Genomic DNA, 24,929 nt, shown 5'->3' on the forward strand with positions numbered 1-24,929 from the left:
CAAACTTGTCAGCAAATGATTTACCAGAACAAAATAAAACGAATAAGTATATATAAAACAATAATACGGATCTATACTTATAAGCATGATACAATATATAAGCATAGACAGTGTGACAGTATGTTTTTGTTAGTGTTGTTAAGGCAGTTTGAATGAACTGATGTAATTTTTTATTATGATTTATTATTATTATTATCATCAGTGTTGGGGGTATTGCGTTATAAGTATTGCACGTTATACTAATATAAAACATTATTTTTAAAAATAAGTAATATTATTTAAGTTACTTTTTAAAAATGTAGCATGAGTTACTTTTACCTTGCTTAATTGGCTTTTACAAAATATATTGCTGAAAAAAAATGACCTTAGTACGGTTGAATGACAGAGCGTGCTGCGAGGGAACAGACAGTCGGCTCGCACCCATCATCATCAGGTAGAGCTGGGCCATATGGCAAAAAAATTATGACAATTTTTTTTCATATCAGTCGATATCGATATTTATCACGATAAACATAAAATCTTTATATCTATTAATTTTACAAGATTTTCAGTATGCTAATTGCTTTGTGCAGCTGATTTAACACATTTAGTGAAATGTTTTAGCTGTCTGACAATATAAATAATAAAATAATAATCTAAAGAACAATCTTAATTCAGCACTTACTGTTCTAGTTTTCAACAACCAAGGAAATTATAAGTTATTGTTCAAATTATTGTTTAACATCAGGAAAAAAAAATCCCCGGTTTGGAAAAAGTAAAGGTGAGTTAATGGTCACAGAATTTTCAGTTTTCACATTTTAGTACAGTCAGGATACTCAAGTAAACAACAACAATTAAATAAATACCTCCAATATCGACTAGTCAGAAAAAACTATTATCTTTAGTGCAGCCATCTTAACTAAGTAAACTACAATTAAATAAATAACTGAAGTGTAGACTAGTGAAAGATAAACAGGCTTGTCCTTTCTAAGGACATTTGGAATATTTAATTAAGTTTTCAGTTCTTCTTCAAAAACACCTTAATGTTCATATTCTCAGGTGAGAAGCTTGCAGACAGCTAGTGATGCTTATTTTTGATTAAGTTTACATTTAGATAGATAGGTTTCCATTTAAATTAAAGAAAAAATATACATATACTGTGTTTGTATAATGTTTTTAAATGACATATTCACCAATAAAATACACTGCAGTTTTGTCTGAAACTTATGGTTGTAGCCTTTAAAGGTTGTATGTTTGCCTCCCGTTACTGATGTGTTAATGGCGGTTATATCTGCGGCCGCTGCGGATAAACCATGGGTCAGGTAATAAAAAATATTATAATTAGCTAATTGCAGGTCGGTTGCGGGTAGGGCTGGGCGATTTAGCAAAAAAAAAAAATCTAGGTTTTTTATAAAGTTTGACCGATTCACGATTTCTATTTCGATTTATTTATTTTTTTATTGTGTCACTAGTCTTCTCAAAACATTACAACAGCATGACTGAAGTAACGTTCTCTTTAAAAGTAACTTGAAAAACCATCTGTTTAAGGAACATTGCATTTTTAATGGCCATGTCATACAAAAATCGGTCAAGGTGTAAATAAATGTAAAACAAATTCACAAGTTAAATAGCGTTGCTGAAGATTTGAATAAGAAATATTTGTGTAAATATTGCAGTTGCAGGAATACAGGGGTATTTTTTGCAAGTTTTGCTGAGCCTAGGAAAGATTGGCTGTCAGCTCGGCTTTGACTTCGTCTTCTGATTAAATGTCAGGTTGTAAAGCTGCTGCCTTTCTCTCAAAAAGATATAGTGGAAGAAAAAGCACTGAACATGGAAACTGTAAAGCCTAATTTAACCCAATGTGTGAAGTTGTGGACGTATAGTAGGAGCAAATACAAGCACCAGATGCATGTCTAATATAAAATAATATATTAAATCTATTTTTCTTTTTTCCCCCTTTTAAATACCGATCATTTGATGCACTTTGCTACACTCTCTATTATGCTGGCTGATCTGTCTGATTTTCAACTAGGTTCGCTAAATGACGTCATGGGGGCGGGTACTTTCATTTTCACTGCTACAGTCCCTCACCTCTACTCTTGTTCAAACCAAAAGATCGACGCGGTTTTTCACATGGCAGGCTTTTACGTCCTTCATACATGTTGAGATCGAGTTTATCGATTTGATGAGGGAATATGTCTTGACAATCCACACAGATGTGCAACAAGTAAAATCCTACATGACTTTATCCTACAACGCTTTAACAGGCAGTCAAGCAGGTCGCACACCAGAAGCGCCGCGACACGGTGCGGACATGAAAGTTTAAACTATCACACACCAAACGCGCACATTCACATGATATTTAACATGAAACTAATCAGATGGCGCTCTGTGGGCCGGCTGAAATATGAACTGCTTTGTGAATCGTGGCTGGGCGCCGCCGGTGTGTGTATAGAAACCTGTTTAGAATTCTAAAATCCATGGCGTGGTGCTGTGCGGCGCTGCGCCGAGAGGCGCTTCTGGTGTGCTTCCTGCTTCATTCAAAGAGTGAACCAAAGCGCATTGGTGCCATTATAATGTATTAAATATATATATATTTTAAAATCACAATTTCTCGATTTCATTCAAAATTAAATCGTCTTAAAACGTAAATTCGAATTAATAAAAAAAAATCGGAAAAATCGCCCAGCCCTAGTTGCGGGTATATAGCGGGACATAGCAGTGGATCAGCGAAAAAGCAGCGAGTGGGCTTTGCAGAATGGGAAAAAAGGAGGCGCCCAATAATAAAGAGTACGGCAAGAGTATTCAAAGTTTCAGTTAGAGGATTCAGAGAAAAATCTGCCATCATCCTGGGAGAAACAAGATCGCTTATTTCCACGACTGCAGCGCCTTGCGAGGAGAATCATTCCTACATCACGTGGTGCAAGCGCACGCTCATTTACTGCAGCCTGCAGCTGGCCGCGTTTCGAATGCGAGGCGGAGATGGCGCGGCCGCATGGGGATATGAAAAGCGGAAAGCACACTTTTTCCTTTGATCTGTTTTTTGGTGTATTTTGCTGACATGATTATGATTTTCGTTGTTTTTGCTTAACTTTCGTTTGGGTAAAATTATTTTGCATTACTTTTGCCCACTTTAAGACATTTAGTGAGTTTTGTTCATATTTATTTAGATTAAATTGTATGTTATTTTTTGGCTCGGTTCTTTCCAGACAATATTGAGCTATATCTCCTCAAGTTCACACTTTTCTCAGAGTAAGGTGGATAGGGAAGATGTCGTACGACTTCCATTTTGCAAACACATATAAAATGTATTGTTAAAGGCATCAGGTAAAAGGTGAATGTCTTCTTTATATTTATTTTATAGGGAAAAAAGCGGCGCACTGCGCTGAAGGACTTTTTTTTTCTTTTCATCAGTTTTTAGAGAGGTAAGAGGGGTTATTCATGAATTAGAATTGTTTTGTTATATTTCTTTCTTTTGTTTGGCTTCACTATCGTCCCCTGACTCGAGTTAAATGTTGTTGTGTAAATATCCTTATTGCAGCCTATAAAGCAAGCTTCAAGTGTCCATTGAGATGTGATTGAGATTGTGTTGTCTGTCATATCTCTTGTCTGTCTTTTCAGGGGTTTTTTCTTGTAAGTCACGGCTTTCGAAAATGATGACATGAGACTCTGCTGGGTAGTTGCCCTGGTTTACCAGCACTTGTTTAAGTCTGTAATTTTTTAGCATCTTCATAAGGGAGGTGTTGTTTTAAGTGATGAAACAGGCTTGTGGTGTTGCCTGCTTTTGATGACACGAGTCGTCTTGCGCAGTTTGCAGCGCACGTTGCTGTTTTGTGTTGGATAGATAAAAACTAAGTAGCTCAAGGCTGAGGTCTAGTGACGTTTCTTGTCAACAATGTCTATGGCTCTGACCTTTTTTACCTTATTTTCTTACTCCTTTCAGTACAACTATGGCTGGAAACTTGTACGGCGTGCGGGAATCGAAAGGGCAGGCTGCAAAATGCAATGTTACGCGTAGTACGTAAATATTATCGAGCAATTATCGAACTGTCATTATCGTTTTATCGAAAAATTTTATATCGTGATAATTATCGATATCGAATTATCGCCCAGCTCTATCATCAGGTCATTTTTTTCACAGCAGATGAGTCAGTGTACTGAACTGAATCCACTAACTGTTCTACTAACTGATATGGGTTTATTTCGAGTCAGAGGGGGTATCCGGTATGTTAGTACTTACTGAAGATGCAAACCATTTCACAACAACTTCATTCTATTTAATGAACTGGTTCGACTGATTAAAACCAACGATTCATTCGCGAATCGCCTGTCATCACTGCAGACAGAAGCATTTTGTTCTCTTTTGTGAAACGATTTACACAATTGTTCAGGCCACGTGAAGAAATTTATTGAATGTATAAAGCTCAAAGATTTATTTTGATTTAGGTATGTTTTTTATTGTCTTACTTTTGCCTCAGTATAACTTATTTCATGTTAGTACTCTTAGACTTTATTGCAGTCTTTACCTCAATGAACAGTGAATTTACTTAACTAATAACAAACGTACAAAAGTAGCAAACACATTACTTTACATGCTTTCATTAATCTGTATATACAGCATGTTTAGCTGTGGGCTCAGAAAGTTCTTAAAATATAATTTTATAGTAAGTTTTAAAGGAAAATGAAGGTGTAGGTTGTATAGGTGGTTGTAAAAGGGGTTAAACACACATGCAAGTTCTGAAACAGGTCAAACCTCAGCCAGCTAAGGAAAAGTAATTAATGCAAAAGTAACTCAAAAGTAATATTGCATTACTTTCCATAAAAAGTAACTAAGTAACACACTTAGTAACTTTTTAGGGGGAGTAACTCAATATTGTAATGCACAACTTTCAAAAGTAACTTTCCCAACACTGATTATTATTATTATTAATTATTAGTACTTCTGTCTAGAAACACGCAACATTGTTTTTAAAAACTTTGGCCTACCAAAGAGTGCTGCTGCATCCCATTATTAGTAGTATTTGTAGTAATTATTGGTGGTAATTACCACTAAAAGCATAGTGTTACATGCTTCTTTATTTTTGCTAATTCTGTGCTATAATTCAAATTTGATTCTTATGGTATTAAAAGGTTTTAAAAAGGTCTTGAAGTCTTAAACCTACAGTTACCCAGCATAGATTTTGCCATATGTAAGATGCACCTTCACTGTTAAATGTGATGTGAAGTAAGTCCACACTTTGCTGATGAAGCATTAGCAAACACTTGAGCAACAACAACAACACTACATGTAAACTGTCTTTTGTGTGCCTGCCTTTAACCCAGTGTTTCTCAACCACGTTTCTGGAGGACCACCTGCTTTGCACATTTATCATGTCTCTTTAATCAAACACACCTGATTCAGATCATCACCTCATTAGCAGAGACTGAAAGACCTGTAATGGGTGTGACAAACAAAGGAGTCATCCAGAACATGCAGTTTTGGTGATTTCCAGGAAGGTGGTTGAGAAACACTGCTTTAACATACACCTCCCTAAACACATTTATTTTATCTGGTCTCTATCTAATGACTGTTTGGTCTTTTAAATCGATCAGGTAATGGGTCTTTCACTTTCACGCTAGTGAAAGCCTCATAGACTGTTGGTTGGTTCCTGTAAGTTGTGCACCTTTTTACTAACCAAGATTGTCGACGCCATTATAATGACACATTCATTTCAGAGTCCCACAGAAAAAGTGATTGACAGATGGTAATTTTTGTGCAACTTACCTTTATTTATTTATGACCTGGTTATGGGTAAAACAAAGACCATGCGGGTCAGGTAGTTGAAACGGTAGTTTGTGCAATGTACGTAACCTTATGGAGTCACTCTCTTGGCATTGTATATTGGGGACGCATAAAACCCTGTTGTGTTTGATTCTTTTCAACCCTGTCATGTTCACGAGTCCTGCCGTTAATCCGCTGGTCAGATAATTAAAAAGTTGGCTATACTTAATGTTAACTATGGGTGGTTGCGGGAAGATAAGATTAATAGCCATAAATACGCAACGCATAGACCTACTCTTATTTAAAAAAATCACGTGTTTAGTAATAAATAATCTTATTTTTTATTAAAACAAAAGTGATTTATCACTGACTAGCCAACTGCAGAGAAACAAAGCATCCATCGCAGCAACCGCAGTAATCACTTTTTGCCAAGTTCAGCTCTTCTTTTTTGCACTTGATTATTATGCGTTTAATGTTAAAAAGTCAATAATGAATAGGCCTACAAGAGTGTAGCGTGTGCGTGCGTGCGTGCGTGTGTGTGTGTGTGTGTGCGCGCGTCTTTTATCACTAAAGCCACTCTCTTCCAAAACCAAAAGTTTCTTCCTCTATCTGGCAATATTTCGGCTTTTAATCGAATAAAAAGATAATTTAGATGAGCCAGTATTCGAAAATTGCAGTAAAGTAACTGCAACGTGTGGCCACACATTGAATCTGAGGTCTAACCTCATCTCACTCGTGCTGTCATCCAGACAATAATACACATGCCACACAAGTCAAGTCGCAAAACTGAGGCTGGTATGCGATAAATGTAAACAACTTTGAATACCATAGAATTTACTACAGACATCAGTGGTAACATACCTTTCATGTAAAAAACTACAATAATTGAGTAATTTGGTTATATTACTACTTTTGTTTTACTACATGAATGAGTTGGTCAGTTGTGAACAATTTACATTTTTTAGAACACTGTGCTTTCCCACACTTTAACCAGCAGAGGTCCTCATCAAAGAGCTTCGAGTAACAATCCTTTTTCCAATACAATTGAGTCGAATGGTTTACTGGTTCAAAAAGCTTAATTTCATCATCACTATGGCAAACAACAAAAACAGGAAACCAAGCCAAGAGTCAAGGAACACAGAACAAGTAGACACAGAAAACGCTTTATGTTCCAGGGATAAACCACCTAGGCTCAGCAAAGTGTGTGGGAAAGTGAGCCTAATAAATAGGCCATGTAATCAGTTTGAATTTATACATTATATATATATATATATATATATATATATATATATATATATATATATATATATATATATATATATATATATATATATATATATATATATATATATATATATTGAAGTTAACAGGAGGTAATTCTAGTAATTATGACTTTAACTGTATACAACTGTATACAACTTCTGTTGCCAGTTGAAAAAAATATTGCTTAAGGGGGCTAATAATATTGACCTTTAAATGGTTTTAAAAAACAGCAAAAGAGGAGGAGTACAGCTTTAAATTTTAACTAAATTTTTAAAAGCTATTTGCCTTTTCATCTTTTTAGCTGTCACAATCTATTGTATAAAGCGCTATAGAATTAAAGGTAACGAACAATGAAACATTAAAAACATAGCTAACGCCTAGATTTTTTTTTTCTATAGCGTGTAAAACGTTTGTAGTTTTTGACTGAAAACTGTTGTATAAACTGCCCCTTAAATTTCATCTTCTTTGATTTCAGTTGCACATGTTTCGAGTGTCCCCATCCATGGGCCAAATGTTGGACATGAACACCCTCCTGCGCCATTTACTGTTTCTCCTGGAGTACTGCATGGTAACAGGATATGACTGGTGGGACGTGCTGCTTCATGCACAGCCTGGCATGGTTCATAACCTTCTGGAGAAGCTTCATGAGGAATACATGAGACAAAACCAAGCACTGCAGCAGGTTGGTCAGTCTGCTATTGTGGGGCCTGTTTTAAGTACACCTAGTATTAAGATGCATATTTTGTTGATCCAATCACAAGTGGACAACGGTAAGTAGTACAGGTGTAAACAAGGTGTGAAATGTTTCGAACTTGTCCCCTTTCAACCATATCCAGAGGAAGTGGCTAAACCGATTGAAACTTTACAGATGATTTAAGTTAATTTGTATTAAAGGTTAAGAAAAGTAAGTAAATAAATAAGCAGTATGTTCTCTGATGTTTCCTGATTCGAACTGTGCGTTTACACCAAAGGCGGTGAGAGCTTTTTAGCTTTTACACCAAAGTTCACTCTGGCCACCCTGACGACAATGCTGTCTACCTTCACACCTCCGCCATTGAGACCGTCAAAATTTGCTACATTGATCTCATATTTAAAGGGGCCGTCGCAGCATATCAGCAATTCGGTTACATTCCCGCAAAAAGCATGCTTTTCTAGACTAAAAATGTTGCACGCTTTTTATCAAATTTAATTAACTGTGGAAGATCAAGTTGCCGTGTGTGTGGCTTTGCTTCACATATCCAATATGTGCCTAAATGTCTTAAATATTCTGAAGCAGCAATACTGTTTTGTACTGTCTTTATAGTTAGTGAGATTCCCACTTTTTTAACAACAAAAAGTATAACGTTAATGCACATCAATTCGCTATTACTCGCCTTTTTATGTATGTCACTGTAAGAAAACATTGTAAATAATTGGAAATACAATGACCGCAATAATCAACAATAAACAACTGTAGTCAGAACCAAAGTTTACAGCACTGTGTTCTCTGTAATCCTTTCAAGTGGGGGTGATCTACATACTGATTGCTTGCCGCTGAACTACGTCAAAGCTCATTATCATAAAGTTGACTTGATTTCAACAGGGTATATACACACAGACTTTTCATTTCTGTCAGCCAGCCCCAGGGCTTCCAGTGAATTGTCATCCCATACAAAATCACTGCGTTTAAGATCTGATTTCTTTAAAAACAGTGATCTTCACTGCCTGATTGAGATACAATATAAAGTGGGTATCATACCAACAAGAATAACTACATTAAGTTCTATTTTTCTGTGCCATGTCTTTAGAATATGAAAATTAATTTGACCCTAGTATTTTCAATGGAGTTTCTATGCTAGCATGCTGCTAATGACGGCACCTTCTTTTATGGTGTTTCATCTCTTTTTACGCTTTAACAACCAAATTTATTCTTGAAGTCCCCAAGAAATCAAAACTAACCATGTGATTTTGTTAGCTCACGTTGTTAGTTTTGTGGTGAATAATTCATCTTTGCATGTCATTGAGATCAAAAAATAGTTTGCACATCTAATCTTAAATTAAAATCTGAAAATGCAATCTCTTCTTGTTTTCAGTTAATTTATCAGATTACGTGATTTTGAGGTCATGGTAATGGTATAAGGTTTTATTTCTTGTGCTACATAAAGTCATTAAAGTTCTGTCAATTGTTTTATTCTGTTCAATGCAACATGTAGGGACAACATTTTAAAACTACTCTTTTTTTTTTGGGGATCAAAATTTTTCATCACCTGCATAATGATTTTATTTTAAAACAGGGTGTCTGCGGAGTCTTAAAGTATAAGTTTTCATTCATTAATTTTTCTTCGGCTTAGTCCCTTTATTCATCAGGGGTCACCACAGCGGAATGAACCGCCAACTTATCCAGCATGTGTTTTACACAGTGGATGCCCTTCTAGCAGTAACTCAATACTTTAAAACATCTATACACACTCATTTACACACATACACTACAGCCAATTTAGTTTATTCAATTCAACTGTACTGCATGTCTTTAGACTGTGGGGGAAACCGGAGCACCCGAAGGAAACCCACAGCAACACAAGGAGACCATGCAAACTCCACACAAAAATGCCAACTGACCCAGCCGGGACTTCAACCAGCAACCTTCTTGCTATGAAGCAAATAAACTAAATTTTAGGACTTTTTTTTCAAAATTTTAGGCCTAAGTTTTAAATTTATCGCAATATTGTGTTGTAGGACTTAAATCCATTTAAACAAGTCTTAATTTTCCTGTGTCCACAAAAAGGCACTTATTCAGGCTGAAAACATGCAATCACCGGAGATTAAAAAAAAAAATCGATCTCTGTAGAACTATTAACAATTAGTTTAATTTTTAACTCTATTTACCAATAGTTTAAATATGCTCTTTACAAAATTATTCATTTAAAAGTAATTTATTTATGGTGAGGACACTGACCTGAAGAGACAGTTGTGCATACATTTAGCTTTTTTTAAGAAATGTTTTGTTTAAACAAAATTGCACTTATGAGTATGCTTCTTTTGGTATATTATTTAAAAAATGTAAGAAATAAGGGAAATAATGAAGAAATAAGGGGAAAAAAATTTGATGAGGATATTAAGAATATTTTCCTTTTCCATTAGAAAAAAAATCTCCTTATATTGTTTATCCCCATATAAGTCTGAAATTTTATTAATTATGGTCTTAAAAAGTCTTAAATTTTACTTAAATTTGACTTTTTGCAGAAACCCTGTTTAAAGCTTCTCTATATTATACTTTAATGTTATATTTGAATAAAGACAACAATGTTTATATTTGCTAAAACTGTGTAGATTTTGTATTGGGAGCTCAATAAAAATACATTATTTTAATTTACAGAATAAAACAAGTAATCAAAGCTTGTTTAATTGATTTAATGTATTTAACTGTACAAATGTTTCTGTAGACTTATAACCAATTACAGACTGCCATACAGCAATTTGGTTTAATTGGTAAATGCCTTTTATTGGTAAATGGTAAAGTAACTTCTATTGCAAAAATGGCAATCATAGAAATTGTCACTGTATAACTTTTTGACTTTTCTGTGGCTTTTCTTTTTTTTTCGTCTGACACTGAAGGTTTTGTCCACCCGTATAGTAGCAGTGAAGGCATCTCTGTGTAAGCTGTCATCTGCCACTGCAGCAAGAGCATGTGACTTCCATGCAAAACTGCTCCTCATTGCCATCAGCTCCACGCTGAAGTCGTTACTGAGACCTCATGTGCTTAACACCCCGGATAAAAGTCCTGGAGACAGACTGTCTGAGATCTGTGCCAAAAACACTGACACTGGTAAGAATCCACCACCATAATTAATACTTCAGTATAGGCTTGTTCCAATTATTGAGTAATCACCTGACTGTGGTCATTTGTGATATTTTAAAGTTGTTTCATTGAAGCAATTTCATATTTTACATTTCAGCTATCTAAATAAAGGAAATTTAAGCGTTTGTAGAAATGACAACAAATTGTATTGTAACATTGTACTGTCTCCATTTCTGTGGTTGTAGGAAGACAAAGTATAAAATATAAAAGAAATTTAAATATAGAAGGAAAGGTCTTAAGGGTTTAATCAGTTTATTATATATTATATTATGTTATATTATGTTTTTAAAAATATAGTATTTAAAAAAATTGTGTTCTTATATACAGTATTGGGGTGATTCCAAACTTTTTATTGATGAGAATTTACATTACATTACAAAAAACACAAAGGACATATGATGAATTCCATCAATATGGACAGTATATAAATTGCATCCATAATGTTTCCTTTTTAAAGAATTATTCATTCATTCATTTTCTTTTCGGCTTAGCCCCTTTATTAATCTGGGGTCGCCACAGCGGAATGAACCGCCAACCTATCTAGCACATTTTTACGCTACTGATGCCCTTCCAGCTGCAACCCATCCCTGGGAAACATCCACACACACTCAAACACTATGGACATTTTACCCTACCCAATTCACCTGTACTGCATGTCTTTGGACTGTGGGGGAAACCGGAGCACCCGGAGAAAACCCATGCGGGAGGATGGCATATGCTCCTAATAGACTAAGTAATATTAAAAAAAAAAACAGCACGTCGTTATTATGGGAATATCTTGATTTCAAAGTCATAGACACCAAGCAAAACCAGCACCTTAAAAAGCACCATAGGCGGCTATAAGAGTAGTGTCTTGCTAAAAAATTAACTAAAAGTATTGAAAGTGACACTTAATCAAGTACCAAGCAATAGCAAAGTACAATTTCAGAGTTGTTTGCTAATATAAGTTAGTATCTTTTAAGTTCCTTTTTTTAAATAACTCTAAATGCATTTTAGCAATTAGAAGCTACTATAAAGATTATTGAGCTGAAGTTTGACTACAAAATTGAATCATCAAAATTGTAATATCTTTAAAAAAAAAAAGTGTAGTATGGTATTTTCCCCAAATCGCACAGCCCTATCACCAAATTAATAATTATGACAGACCTACATAGAATGAATCTTTGCATTCTCCTATCCACACACATTTATTGTTGTTTTGACACTAAGCACATCTTTTAATCTGTTAATATGTGTTCAGACATTGATAAGGTGATGATCAACCTGAAGACAGAGGAGTTTGTTCTGGATGGACCACCCCTCCAGTCCCTTCAGCAGCTTATTCAGTGGGTCGGAGACTTTGTTCTGTACCTGCTGGCCAACCTTCCCAACCAGGTGAGCTCAGCTGTGATGATCTTTACTGATGATCTGAGGCCTTTTACACAGAATGCATTTTTCTTCTCCAACCCTCTACTTTTGTATTGCTTTTTTAATGTTAAGACATGCTAGACAGACATATTTGACCATTACACTTGCTTCTCGTGTCTTTTAAACAGTGGTGGTAAGAGTACAAAAAAATTGTACTCAATTACAAGTACTGTTACATTGCTGAAATTGTACTCAATTACAAGTAAAAGTACTGGTGTTAAAAAGTACTCAAGTAAAAGTACAAATTACTCTTCGTAAAAACTACTCAAATTACAAAATTACAAATTACTTTTTTAGCTTGGCGGTATTGGTGGAATTATCCATAAATCCGGAGTCAGACAAGATTTAGGCAGTAAAACACATTTTACATAACACATCTAAAGATACTATAAACACTTTTTAAACTGTGTAAACAGCATTAATTATAGATTATAATTATATAGCACCTATAGAGGAAACCCATGCCAACATGGGGAGAACATGCAAACTCCACACAGAAACACCAACTGACTCAGACAGGGCTTCAACCAACAAACTGTTTGCTTTGAGGCGATAGCGATACCCACTGCGCACCATGATTATTTTACAAAAACAATGTTTTGCTATTTTGAGTATAAAGATAACAGAAATATGCACAAATGCACGACTTCTTATCATTTCAAATGATGCCTCTTTTATCTGTACGATCAATAGATGATTTAATATATAAAAAATAAACACTTGCAAATTATGGAGAAACTTTGTTAATTACCTAATTCGCCAACTGAACCGTCAGAAACCACAAAACAACACTGCCTAGTGCCTAAACATATTATTAATAAATTAAATATCACACAAATTAAGTTATGTCTTCTTACCATAATGTTTTTTTTCAGATTATAGACTGAAGTCTTGTAAAAAAAAAAAGGGTTTCTGCAGATATCGTAATGTCAAATGTAAGACTTTTTAAGACTACGTCATATCTTTAATATTGTTCAAGATTTTAAAAATAATTATTTTTCATTATTTTTATAATTTATTATGATTACAAAGTTGGGTGACGGGGTGGGGCAGTGGGTAGCGCTCTCGACTCAAGGCAAAAAGGTCGCTGGTTCAAGCCTTGGCAGGGTCATTTGGCATTTCTGTGTGGAGTTTGCATGTTCTCCCCGTGTTTGCATGGGTTTGCTCAAGATGCTCCGGTTTTCCCCACAGTCCAAACACATGCATTTTAGGTGAATTAGGTAAGCTAAATTGTCTGTTGTTGTAAATGAGAACGGGTTGCAGCTGGAAGGGCATCCGCTGTGTAAAACATATGCGGGATAAATTGGCGGTTCATTCCGCTGTGGCGACCCCAGATTAATAAAGGAACTAAGCCAAAAAGAAAATTAATGAATGATTGTAATGAATGAAATCTTTTCAAGATTTTTTAAATCAAAGTTTGATGCATCACTCACTTTTGTTTATATCACGGACAGTTCTACCTGTTAAAGTTAAATATCAATGACAACAGAACATGGGTTACTCTACAATTATTATTTTTTTATTCTGGCAAGAATAATAGCAAAAAAAAATTTTTTTTTTGCCCACTCAACAATTGACACATTATTGTCTGGCTAGTTTCTGTCCTCTACTAATGAGCTGAAAAGGCAATAATGGTCCAACAATCCTGTCCATCATCACCAATAAAGCCTAGAAATTGGGCTTCAGTATACTGTAAGCTGATGGGTTCATATATTATTTTCCAGTTATCAAATACTTAATTTGTTCCTTAATTTTTGTTACATTGCTTTAACTTCAAAATGATCCATCAGTGTAAAACCTATAAATGGTGGAAAAACATATTCTGTAATCTTAAAACCACCTGGGTCTCCACTTTTGCCATGGCCTCTTTTTTGTTGTAACAAACTTATCCCCCAGGTTTTTCCAAACTTTAACAAAACACTTCCTTTCCATGGCTGTTGCAATTTCTAGCCAAGAATTATCGGTCATCTGGTTATCTCTTTGTCCACGCATGGTCGGATAGTTAAGATGTCTGTACAGTCGTACTGTTACAAACAAAATCTCTTCAAAGTGATTCAAATTCAACTCAAATCTAGCACGGCGCCGCGCGAACTGTTCACCCGAAATCATGTCGCGCGCATCCAAAGTGAACCTCCGCAAACACGGCGATGACGTCACATTCGCCGCGCGCACTGAGCTATTGCATGCTGGGCTTATTTGTAGTTTTAATACTGCAAATTACAATAGGACTAGTGAAATAAAGAACTACACCACCACGAAACCAAGCAACAACAAAAAATTATATTAAATGAGCATTAGAAGTAGCGTTACATGTACATCGGAAAAATAAGACATGTGCAAACATATTTCAGATCTAGAACAGCGAATTTAAGACTTTTTAAGGGCTAAAATTTAGATGTTTATATTTTAGACATTTTAAGACCCCACAGAAACCCTGTGTAAGCCGGATGGCACAGCCGAGGGCAGGTTTCATCCACTTATTTTTGCGCTTTTTGGATATGCACATAAAACGGTAGATGGAAACGCTATAATGCGCATATATTTTGAAAATGTGTGTGAATGGACAAACCAGCAGGCTAAGCACATTGTAAAACATCTAAAGTGTTGTTTTGGTCATTCTAAACCGCCTCAACCATTTCAGTATTATATTATATTAATAATGACCTCCAGAATTGTCAAGAGTTTCTGCACTCCGTAGGTGAACAGCTCCTCCGGGTGTGGCCATGCATTCATCCTCTGCTATTTCTTCCTCATTTCTTCTGTCTTACATCTCCATATGTCAATTGATAACTTTGTGATTGTATGATGACGGTCACGTAAATCTGCAGTAGCCTGAACTTGTTTTTCGGTTCAAATAATGTACCAGGCTTTTCATTGGTCCGTTAAGATCAGCTTTTTTTATTGGCTACCGAAATGCTGGTCAGTGCGTGGCTGAAATATTAATTTATTGACAGTACTCTGTAACGAATTGTGATTATAAAAGTAACGAAGTAGATTACTCAGCTTAATTTGTACTCAAGTACAAGTAAAATTACAGGCTTAAAATTCTACTCATGAAAGTACAATTACACCAAAAATGTACTTAATTACAGTAACGTGAGTAGTTGTAATTCGTTACTCCCACCACTGCTTTTAAAGCACCACGCACGTGACAATTCGGAGATGATTTGAGCCGTGGATGCGTTAAAATATTAAAACTCCTGTGACTAGATCGTATGTGACCGGCCAATAGGATGTGATGTATTCCAGTGTTGTCCAATCAGATCTGTGTATGCGAGAATAATTTTTTCATGAAATTAAAAATTTAAATATTTTCTTTCTTAGTTTTTGAATCAGAAAAAAAAGTTTATAAAAACCCACATTTTTATTCATAAATGGGTAATAATAGTTTTTTTTTAAAGAGCCCCATTATGCATTAAAAAGGTCATATTTTGACAACAACAGTCTGATATGCTTGCAAAGTCAAAAAACACTTTCATTGTCATAATAAGCATTTATTTTTACCTAATTATCCTTACGATTCCCATCTCAAACCCCTCCTTAGCGAGATGCTAATCTGCACTGATTGGTCCGATGATCCAGTCTTTTGTGATTGGTCAACTGCGTTCACTGCGTTAAAGCAATGCAGTTAAACACCATCATATAGCTCTATTCTTAACCATAAGTAAAACAGTGACACACGTTCAGTATTAATCCACACAGTGACAAAAGCTGACTATTATGAAACTTGACCGCCGCACGTGTTTAAATCTGTAAACACAGCGGCACGCATCACATTTTCAACGTGGTTTTAGATGCGATATGTTAATACAAAGAGATATATTAATATAAAGAGATATGTTAATATAAAGAGATACAGTACAAGCCGCGTGGAGCGGTTACAAAAATACAAACAAAATTAAATACATAATTTGCAAGCTTGAGAAAACAAGGAGGCAAACATTTTAATCGCACTTACTTACACTTGTGAAATGGAGGAAGAAACCAATCCATTAACTGTATGCTGTAAAATGCCTGTCAAGCTCTGACAAAGTCCCATACATCTATAGCCTTCCTTTCACAAACGGCTGACGAATGCACTGTTGTAAGCATGTAGATTGCTGTAGCACTTGTCAGAAAAATTACTGGAACACAGCACAAGGCTGGGACTATAATGCTGAGGTATTTTTGCAAAAATAAACTTAAACCACTGACTGAATGGGTAGGGAAAATAACACTTAACTTTCCCTCACACTTCAGAGCACAGCATCTTCACGACATGTTTCAGCCAGAATCTGCTACAGTGTTTTTCTTCCTCTTTTTCTTTTTGCAGTGTTTGTGGGCAGAACCGGGAGTTTCAATTTTCCCGGGTCTGTGCGTGCAACAAATGGGCGATGCTTGAGTGCTGACACGGCTAAAGATTTGTTACCACAGCGATTCATTTGAACCACAATAAGACTACTCTTTTATAGTTGAATCAATAGTTTTAAACATGGTGCACTTTCAGGTTTAAGCTTTAGCTTGGTATTTCACTTCACTTAGAGCTGTGTTACACACTGCATGGAAGGTCATTTTCAAAAACTGATAATAGGGGCTCTTAAATGCTATCTCCACATTTACTTTAAAATTTTAAGTAGCCTATGAATTACTAGTATTCATTCATTCGATCATTCATTCAACCATAGTGAACGCACAGAAGGCTCTTGCTTTTGCGTTCTTTTATTTCAGACACTATGAGAATCGAGAATCGACAAAACTGAAAATTCTGTGAGACTGCCACAAGTGGGCGTATTTTGACAGTCGTGTCTGAATGTCATATGTGGTGGAAAGGTGGTTTAATGGTCTGTTGTTGTTATTATATCACATTCATAACATCGCATCACATGGATCTTGTGCTATGCTTTTTTTTTTTAACCCATTCCTGAGCGCAGCATCAACCGTATTTAGAAGCAAAGATGCATTCGCTGTGAATGAGGCCTTAAACTATGGTCACACTAAAGTTTGAGAATGTAAAATTTTGATATGCGGGATAAAACAAGATAATTTGACATTTACTGCATATTATACAACCTTAACCTTAGTATTTCTTTACAGAGAGGTCTTCTATTGGTCTCGAATTTATGTGATGCGTTCACCAAGCTTGAACTTTGGGAAACAGTGACATGCGAATATTGTAGCATGAGTATGAATGAAAGTGTATGGGGTAAAAAGTGCAGTGTGATTGGCTTTAAGTTGGATTTTCTTTTTTCAGGGCTCCATTGTGCGTCCAGGGTTTGGGTTCTTGCGTGACGGTGCGTCTCTGGGCATGCTAAGAGAGATGCTGGTGATGATCCGTATTTGGGGCCTTCTGAAACCAGGCTGTTTGCCCATTTACACAGCCACATCTGACAACCAGGACAGCATGTTTCTGCTCTTCCGCCTGCTCACCAAACTCTGGCTCTGCTGTGAGTTTGCCCTTCTGCCACTTTTTGCGCAAAGCTTTTCCACATCCTAAAAAAATGTATGTCTGTTTTCTTGTTTTCTTTGGATGACAGCTCGAGATGAGAGTCACCCGCAGGACCCTGATGAGACATTGATTGATGAGTGCTGTCTGTTGCCCAGTCAGCTCCTTGTACCCAGCATGGACTGGCTGCCCATCAATGATGGTGTCATTACTAAGATCCAGGGCAAACACCAGCTCAGATTGCAGTTCGGCAAACCGTACACCCTGCCTGGGGTCAACCCCAATGCACAAGTGGAGATTTTCAGGTCAGTGATACTGGATTTCATAAAGTGATTTTTAGGGGCTTTGAACTGGAGATTATTACAATTGTAGAGCTGTCAACTGGAGAAACTGAACTATGGCTTGTTTCCAATGAGTGGTATGGTTCTGTATAGGATGGTATGTATTTATTTCTGTTTCTAATGTCTGTACCATACTATTATGTAAGGATGCTTTCGAAAGAGTACCTAGCCCAACAGTATGGTACCAAAAGAGTGGAGTCAGACTTGCTTCTGAAGGATATTGACTTATAGAAAATGACAATTTTATAAATACACTACTGAACCACAACGCCTTAATAAATATGGATGCCACAATACTCAATAAAATATTAAACTGCATAATTTTAAACCATAAGATTTGAGAAATGCCCTTATCTGAACATGTAAAAGAATGTTACAATGCAAAAATAGCTTCTCAATCGTAAAACTCAATTATGTCTAATAATTGTGAACAACTTGACGAGTTTTCAACCGAATTTGCCTTATTCCCTGTTTACACTAAAACGTTTTAATTATAAAATGGTGTTTTTGAATGAAAACGATCCACGTACACACTAGCGTTTCACCTAGAGTTTCTGAAAAGTTCCCTATCCACACTACACCTCTGAAAACGCACATCACGTGACCACACAAACATTCTGGCATGCACTGCAGCGTATGCGGAAGTCTGAGCTGGCAGGCAGTCAGCTGGGGCCTCATGTACTAAGACTTGCGTGGAAATCATACTAAAACATTGCGTACGCACAAAGCTGTAAATGTGCGTACGCAGAAAAAAATTCAGATAGATGAAACACTGCGTATGCCGAATCTCACGCATATTCTTTTGTACATCTGAATGAACGTGAAACTGAGCGCAACATGCACGAGCACAAAACCCCTCCCTGCCTCCTCCCCCGTATGAATATGCAAATGACTCTACTTTGGCAAAACCCAACGAAAAAGCAAAGGCAAAAGCAAGCAAGAAGAGAAACTTTGAACAAAATGTGAATTGGAGGTGCTGCTTTCAGAGGTAGACCGGAGGAAAATGGTGTTATTTGCAAATTTGTCCTCCAGAATTAACAACAAAAGAAAAAAATAGAATGGGGAGAGTTTAGCTGATGCGGTTAACATAGTTGGGTCTGAACATCGCACTGTGGAGTTAAAAGAGAAATAGTGTGATTTATAGGTGTAAAATGTTGCAGCACCCTCAACAGTCTCAGTGGCACAGCTCGTAAGATGCATGTTAACATGTTTTGACACGTTCGAGCATGAACTCGGTTCAAATCCAGCGTCTGATGAACTCATTCTTCTTTTTCCCCCCGCTACATATCAGATTTTGCCTACTATTTATCACGAGAAAGACAAGTAGGAATCGTTAATAAGTTTGTGCATCATATTTTATTTGCACATTTAGTGAATGGAAATGTTTCTGATTCACGCATGCAAATTCATCTTCAGATAGTGTCTTTATAGCAATGTGCATGCAGTAGATAGCTCGGATTACATTGGGAAAACAGGCGACCGCTGCAAATTGAGCTTTAATGTTTGGCTGGTCAAATGTATGGTATGGAAACCTTATATACCTGCTAGATGAACCCGTCTCATACAGCTGCCATTGCAAGGCTCAGACACTTTGTAGAGAGGAATTTAACACAACTGCCTCTAGGAGTCGCCAATGGAAATATAACACACACGCACAAAAAATGTGCGTACACCAGCCAAGAAGCTGGCGTGGAGCTGCGCGCATTCCCACGTTCAGTTCATTGTTAGTAAATCCAAACGTGAGTGATTCTGAGCGAAACCTGGCGTACGCAAAGTTTTTGTGCGTACGCAGCGTTGATACATGAGGCCCCAGGTGCTTTAATCACACGTTCACCGGTTGAGAGAAGGGCACGTTGGACAGTTCATCAAGGTTCTACGGCTGGACCCTCAACTCATTATAGTTGTATAACATGATATTGTCTCTATCTAACGACTCTTCGTTAGTTTAAATCTATTACTTGTTTTTAGGTAATGTGTTTTGCCTGAATGCAAAGATAAGTTAATATATTAATTTATGTAACTACATAAATTGCCATTACTGATCATTAAAACTTATGTTCAGCAAAAGAGACAGGGTATGTTTTGTATTTTTCACTGAAAATGAAAGAGGCAGTTCTGTTATAGGCTCCATTTTCTGTTATAAAAATGCATAAAGTGAAGATGTAGTCATATAAATAGCCTATGTAGCTGCACGAACATTGTTGGTGTCTGTTAAGTTGTTAATATCAAAATGAAAATAGACAGTTCCTTATATCATGTTGTCATGTTATTGTTGAGATAGTGAAACAACATAGCCTGGGTGATGTAAATGACTTTATAAAGTACACTATTCCGTTTAAAGATTTTCTCGACGTGTCAGGAGTTTGTTTTCCATATCAAACTTGCGAAGTTTGAACTTACAAGGAAAGGATGCAAGACTTAAATTTGTGTACTTAATATTGAGAAAAAGCCCCAATCAGATGGAATCAAAACATTGTATTTTAGTGCATTTAAACAAAACAGATTTATTAAACATAAATATTTATCAAAATGATGTTTTATTTACCAAATATATTTAGAAATTGAAAGAAAACACAATAAATTCAAACAAAATATTGTAAAAAAAAAAAATTTAAATCTACAAAATTAACAAAATTTTTACTTTTTTTTTTTTTTTTTTTTTTGCTTCTCTTGATTTTTCCTCTTTTTAAAATTTGTATTTAATATTTTTTATAACATAAATTTGTACGTACTAGTTTTTGGACCGTTATTTTAAGTAACTTTTTTAGCTTCAGATTTTGCTTCAGTATTGACTAATCTAATGTATTAAATTATGCGCGGCTCTCGGTCCCACCCACACTCATCAGCGATACCAAGCCAACCAATCACAGAGCTTGTGCTACATGTTGTTGCGACGTGTAGTTGAATTTTTTTGAGGTGGGCATCAGCGTTGGCAACAGCCACTGCCAGGCCTATGCGTCCATGTGCAGGCTGCGCCTGAGCATACGCGTGTGCTTGACATAGAAGTACAAATCAGGCTTTACTCATTGTTGGACATTTATATTTCTGCGTGCTGTTTGTGTTGCTCTGCAATAACACTTCCAAAACGCTAGTTGGCAGTGAGGTTATTATGTTCTTTTGTGTCGAGTTTCTTCGCTGGTGATTTGTTTTTTCTGAACGCTACCTTAATATAGACATAACTCAAACTTGCTCATTTTGAGGCAGGAACTGGCGAACATGCAACAACTTTAATCATAAGGTAAACACTAGGGATGTAACAATATTGTAAATACCGTCATACCGCAATAGTAATTTTTTTCAATATTACCGTAGGCGCATGACTCAATAAAACTATATTTCTGAGAAAAGTTTGCTTAGGGGAATTAACTACAATTCCCATCAGCCAAGGCGTGGCCATCATCCTTTGCGGTCTGTTGTCACTACAGATCCAGTAATGCGGAAAAGGAGTGTGTTGCTAGTAGCGGGGATGAAAAAGAGATGGAAATGATTGAACCTAAAGCGGTTTTTAAATCGGATGTGTGGAAGCATTTCGGTTTCTTTCTAAAAAGATACGAAAAAGGAGAAAAGGTGACAGACAAAGAAAGAAACAGTATGCAGGCACTGTCAGACTGTGGTGAAATATAAGTCAACCAATGATACGACTACGACTAAAAACAGTCATGGGGACTGCGGAACACAGCACACTTGTTAGATTGATGCAGACATTGACTTGTACCGCAAAGAGACCTCTAGTCTATCTCACTCATGGCTTGTCCTCTCAAGTGGTGGAAAGACAATGCACAACGTTACCCACTGCTGTCAACCTTGGCTAAATCATATCTCTCTGTCCCAGAAACCTCTGTCCCAAATGAGAGGGGTTTTTTCTGTTGCAGGGGGACATTGTTAATGCCCAGAGATCCCAGCTTTTACCAGATTATAGTTATATGATCATTTTCCTTAAAAAACCCATCTCTATCTGAGTAAGTGCGTGATTAAATGTTAAATGTGATGAGTTTTCAACAATACTAAATTGAACTTTATATGGTTTATTAGTTTTTTGTTATTAAAATTGAAAAATTGAAGTTCCTGTTTCGAAACTTACAGATAGATGGCTAATCTGTATGTCATTGATATGTTCAGTGCTAAGGTAAATAAACACTTTTGGCACTTTTTTTCAAATCTTTTCATTAGTTTTGTTTTTCCTGTAAATTATTCAATAAATACCGTACTGTGCCTTTCACAACGAGGTACTATTGTACCGTGAAATTCTGATACCGTTACATCCCTAGTAAACACAAAACAAAACTTTCCATCTGGAGCTCCTTCATGGGACTCCACATTCTTAAACACTCGCTCCAACAGTTTCGCACGGCTCTTTATCCCACCCACACTTATCAGCACTACCAAACTGACCAATCACAGAGCTTGCGATACGCGTTGTTAAATTTTTTGTGCGTCAGCGATGGTTACAGGCAAGGGCTATGTAACCACATGCAGGCTGCACCACAGTATACATTTCCTAACTATAAGAATCCTTTGCATCTGTGATACACAAGGAAGGCACCTAACCCCTGATTGCTCCCAGGGTGGTGTAAGCAATAGCTGGCCACTGCTCTGGTTGTGTGCTCAGAGTTTGTTTGTGTGCTCTCACTACTCACCCATAATGTGTGTGTGCACTTGGATGGGTCAAAATCAAGGATCTATTACGAGCATGAGTAAAACCATTCTTGTCTTGTCAGTATTCACTTGCTTGTGCACTTGTGCAAGTCCTTTAATTAAGGCAGTACTATTTGGGACAGTGAAAATTGTTTTTGAAAGTCTAATTGTTGCTAGTGGTTAATTCAGTGTTGGTTTTGGTGGTCTATTCACAGAAGTCCAGCGTCACAGAGAGTGGATCACCTGCGATGTTTACATCTGGGCATCTCTCCAACCGAGGATAGCAAAGCTTGCACAAGGTATCACATTAGAATTATTCCTCTAATTAATTTAAAGTAATTCATGAATAAATATATTTTTACATGCTCCATTTTTTTAATGTCTGTGATGATTCCTCTGCAAATATGCATGCATGTGATGTCAACATAGTAATATTTTATATATTTTTCATCCTGAGTTATTGTATGCGCAACAAAAAATATCACTGCTGAATACAGTTGGTTCTAAGAATAGTAAGTTATACTGGAACTGTTATAATTAAATGACACTTGTACAGAGAGACTGCCTTGAAAACTCTATATTTAGCACAGCAGCACTAGCCAATGAGGTCTTGTCTCTCGGAACTGTTTAGGTGCGGCTGTGTCACCATGTTAAGATCTCCAAATAAAACAAATGCCACGAGACAATGGGAGCAGCGTTGGATCAAGAACTGTCTGTGTGGAGGTCTCTGGAGAAGAATCCCCTCCACATTAAGCTAAAGACCACACCATTTGGAAATGTTAAAGCAGCATGGGTCTCCTATTATAAACCAATGTATAGAAATGCACAATAAAACAGGCCACCATATTTTTAAAATATGTCCTACAGGACTTACAGTATTTCCCAGTCAATTTGTCTGAGAGTGAATGCTGTATATTTTTTTCCAGTTGTAAATATGAATTGTGTGAATTGTTTGTAATTTTGTAGTATGTGATATAATTTTTTGTAATAAATAAAATGACAAATGTCATTATAAAATTGAGTGTCATTCGACATCCATAAGGAGGTGCTAAACCTGACAAACCTGCTCGGTTATATAATCCATCATTCTTATTCCCTGATAAAACAGTATCATGTGTTGGTTCAGTTTACACAGAACACGTCTGTCCACAACTGTCTATTAGAATGACCACTTACCTATTGACAGCCATTTTAATACTGCATGATTTAACTGTCACTGTATGATTAAGTGTGCATGGGAAATCGAGAGGAAAATCGGTTGGCCAGCCGCTGTGCTTTGGCTATGACTCAAGCGGTCATCACGGCATGGGCTGCTCAGCAGAGACATGGCCAGTGGGCCGCTGGGCATTTCTCCAGGCCTTCAATGGCAGCAGCTTGCTGGAGGTTCACACTTTTCGCATCCATAAAACCAGAGTGTTTACCCTTATTCATGCCATCTAGAAGCAAGCAAAGAAAATTCATTTCTAGATCAGATCTTTTTTTAAAATTATTTTATACTTTTTTCTTATCTCTACATAAGATTTTAACCTGCACAGCTGTTTCAAATGTGTACACTCACTGGCCACTTTATTAGGTATACCTGTCCAACTGCTCGTTAACACAAATTTCTTATCAACCAATTGCACGGCAGCAACTCAATGCATTTAGACATGTAGACAAACTGCGCATCAGAATGGGGAAGAAATGTGTTTTAAGTGACTTTGAATAAAAAAAATAGCGAGTGAGTGGGAGTTCTGTGGGCGGAAATGCCTTGTAGATGCCAGAGTTTAGAAGAGAATGGCCAGACTGGTTCCAGCTGATAGAAAGGCAACAGTAACAGATGATCATCTCTAAACGCACAACAAGTCAAATCTTGAAGCGGATGGACTACAGCAACAGAAGATCACACAGAGTGCCACTAATGTCAGCTAAGAACAGGAAACAGGCTACAATTCGCACAGGCTCACCAAAATTGGACAATAGAAAACTGGGAAAAGGTTGCCTGGTCTGATGAGTCTCAGTTTCTGCTGAGCCATTTAGATGGTAGTCAGAATTTAGCGTCAACAACATGAAAGCATGGGTACATCCTGCCTTGTATCAATGGTTCAGGCTGGTGGTGGTGGTGGAGGTGAGGGACATTTTCTTGGGACACTTAAGGCCCATTAGTACCAATTGAGCATTGTGTTAACACCACAGCCTACTTGAGCATTTTTGCTGACCATGTCCATCTGTTTATGACAACAGTATACCCATCTTCTGATGGCTACCTCCAGCAGGATAATAGGACATTTCATAAAGGGTGAA

At 36.6% G+C, this 24,929-nt stretch overlaps 1 protein-coding gene and 1 long non-coding RNA gene across 4 annotated transcripts in view; one reads left to right on the plus strand and one right to left on the minus strand.

Annotated features, from left to right (window-relative positions):
* med16 (mediator complex subunit 16) overlaps nt 1-23,663 on the plus strand; it is a 39,374-nt gene extending 15,711 nt beyond the window's left edge. For 2 of the 3 annotated variants that reach the window (XM_087272754.1, NM_001199872.1), the window contains exons 8-14: nt 7,479-7,685; nt 10,598-10,808; nt 12,082-12,215; nt 17,479-17,671; nt 17,762-17,975; nt 22,862-22,945; nt 23,278-23,663. In XM_087272754.1, coding sequence (XP_087128880.1) covers nt 7,479-7,685; nt 10,598-10,808; nt 12,082-12,215; nt 17,479-17,671; nt 17,762-17,975; nt 22,862-22,945; nt 23,278-23,404 — 1,170 coding nt within the window. In that variant the 3' untranslated portion in view covers nt 23,405-23,663. Of the gene's footprint in view, nt 1-7,478; nt 7,686-10,597; nt 10,809-12,081; nt 12,379-15,386; nt 17,672-17,761; nt 17,976-22,861; nt 22,946-23,277 lie in introns of all 3 variants that reach the window. The other variant, XR_015502057.1, reaches the window with a different exon arrangement.
* Nucleotides 11,173-20,608, minus strand: LOC141376571 (uncharacterized). The gene is made up of 4 exons (XR_015502485.1): nt 19,970-20,608; nt 18,732-19,771; nt 15,376-18,404; nt 11,173-12,365 (listed from the first exon to the last, which is right to left on the minus strand). It is a non-coding gene; the product is annotated as an uncharacterized LOC141376571 (long non-coding RNA).
* Nucleotides 23,664-24,929: the final 1,266 nt, after the last annotated feature.

This window comes from Danio rerio, chromosome 11 (assembly GCF_052040795.2).
Source record: "Danio rerio strain M-AB ecotype USA chromosome 11, GRCz13ab, whole genome shotgun sequence".
NCBI classification, from domain to species: domain Eukaryota; kingdom Metazoa; phylum Chordata; class Actinopteri; order Cypriniformes; family Danionidae; genus Danio; species Danio rerio.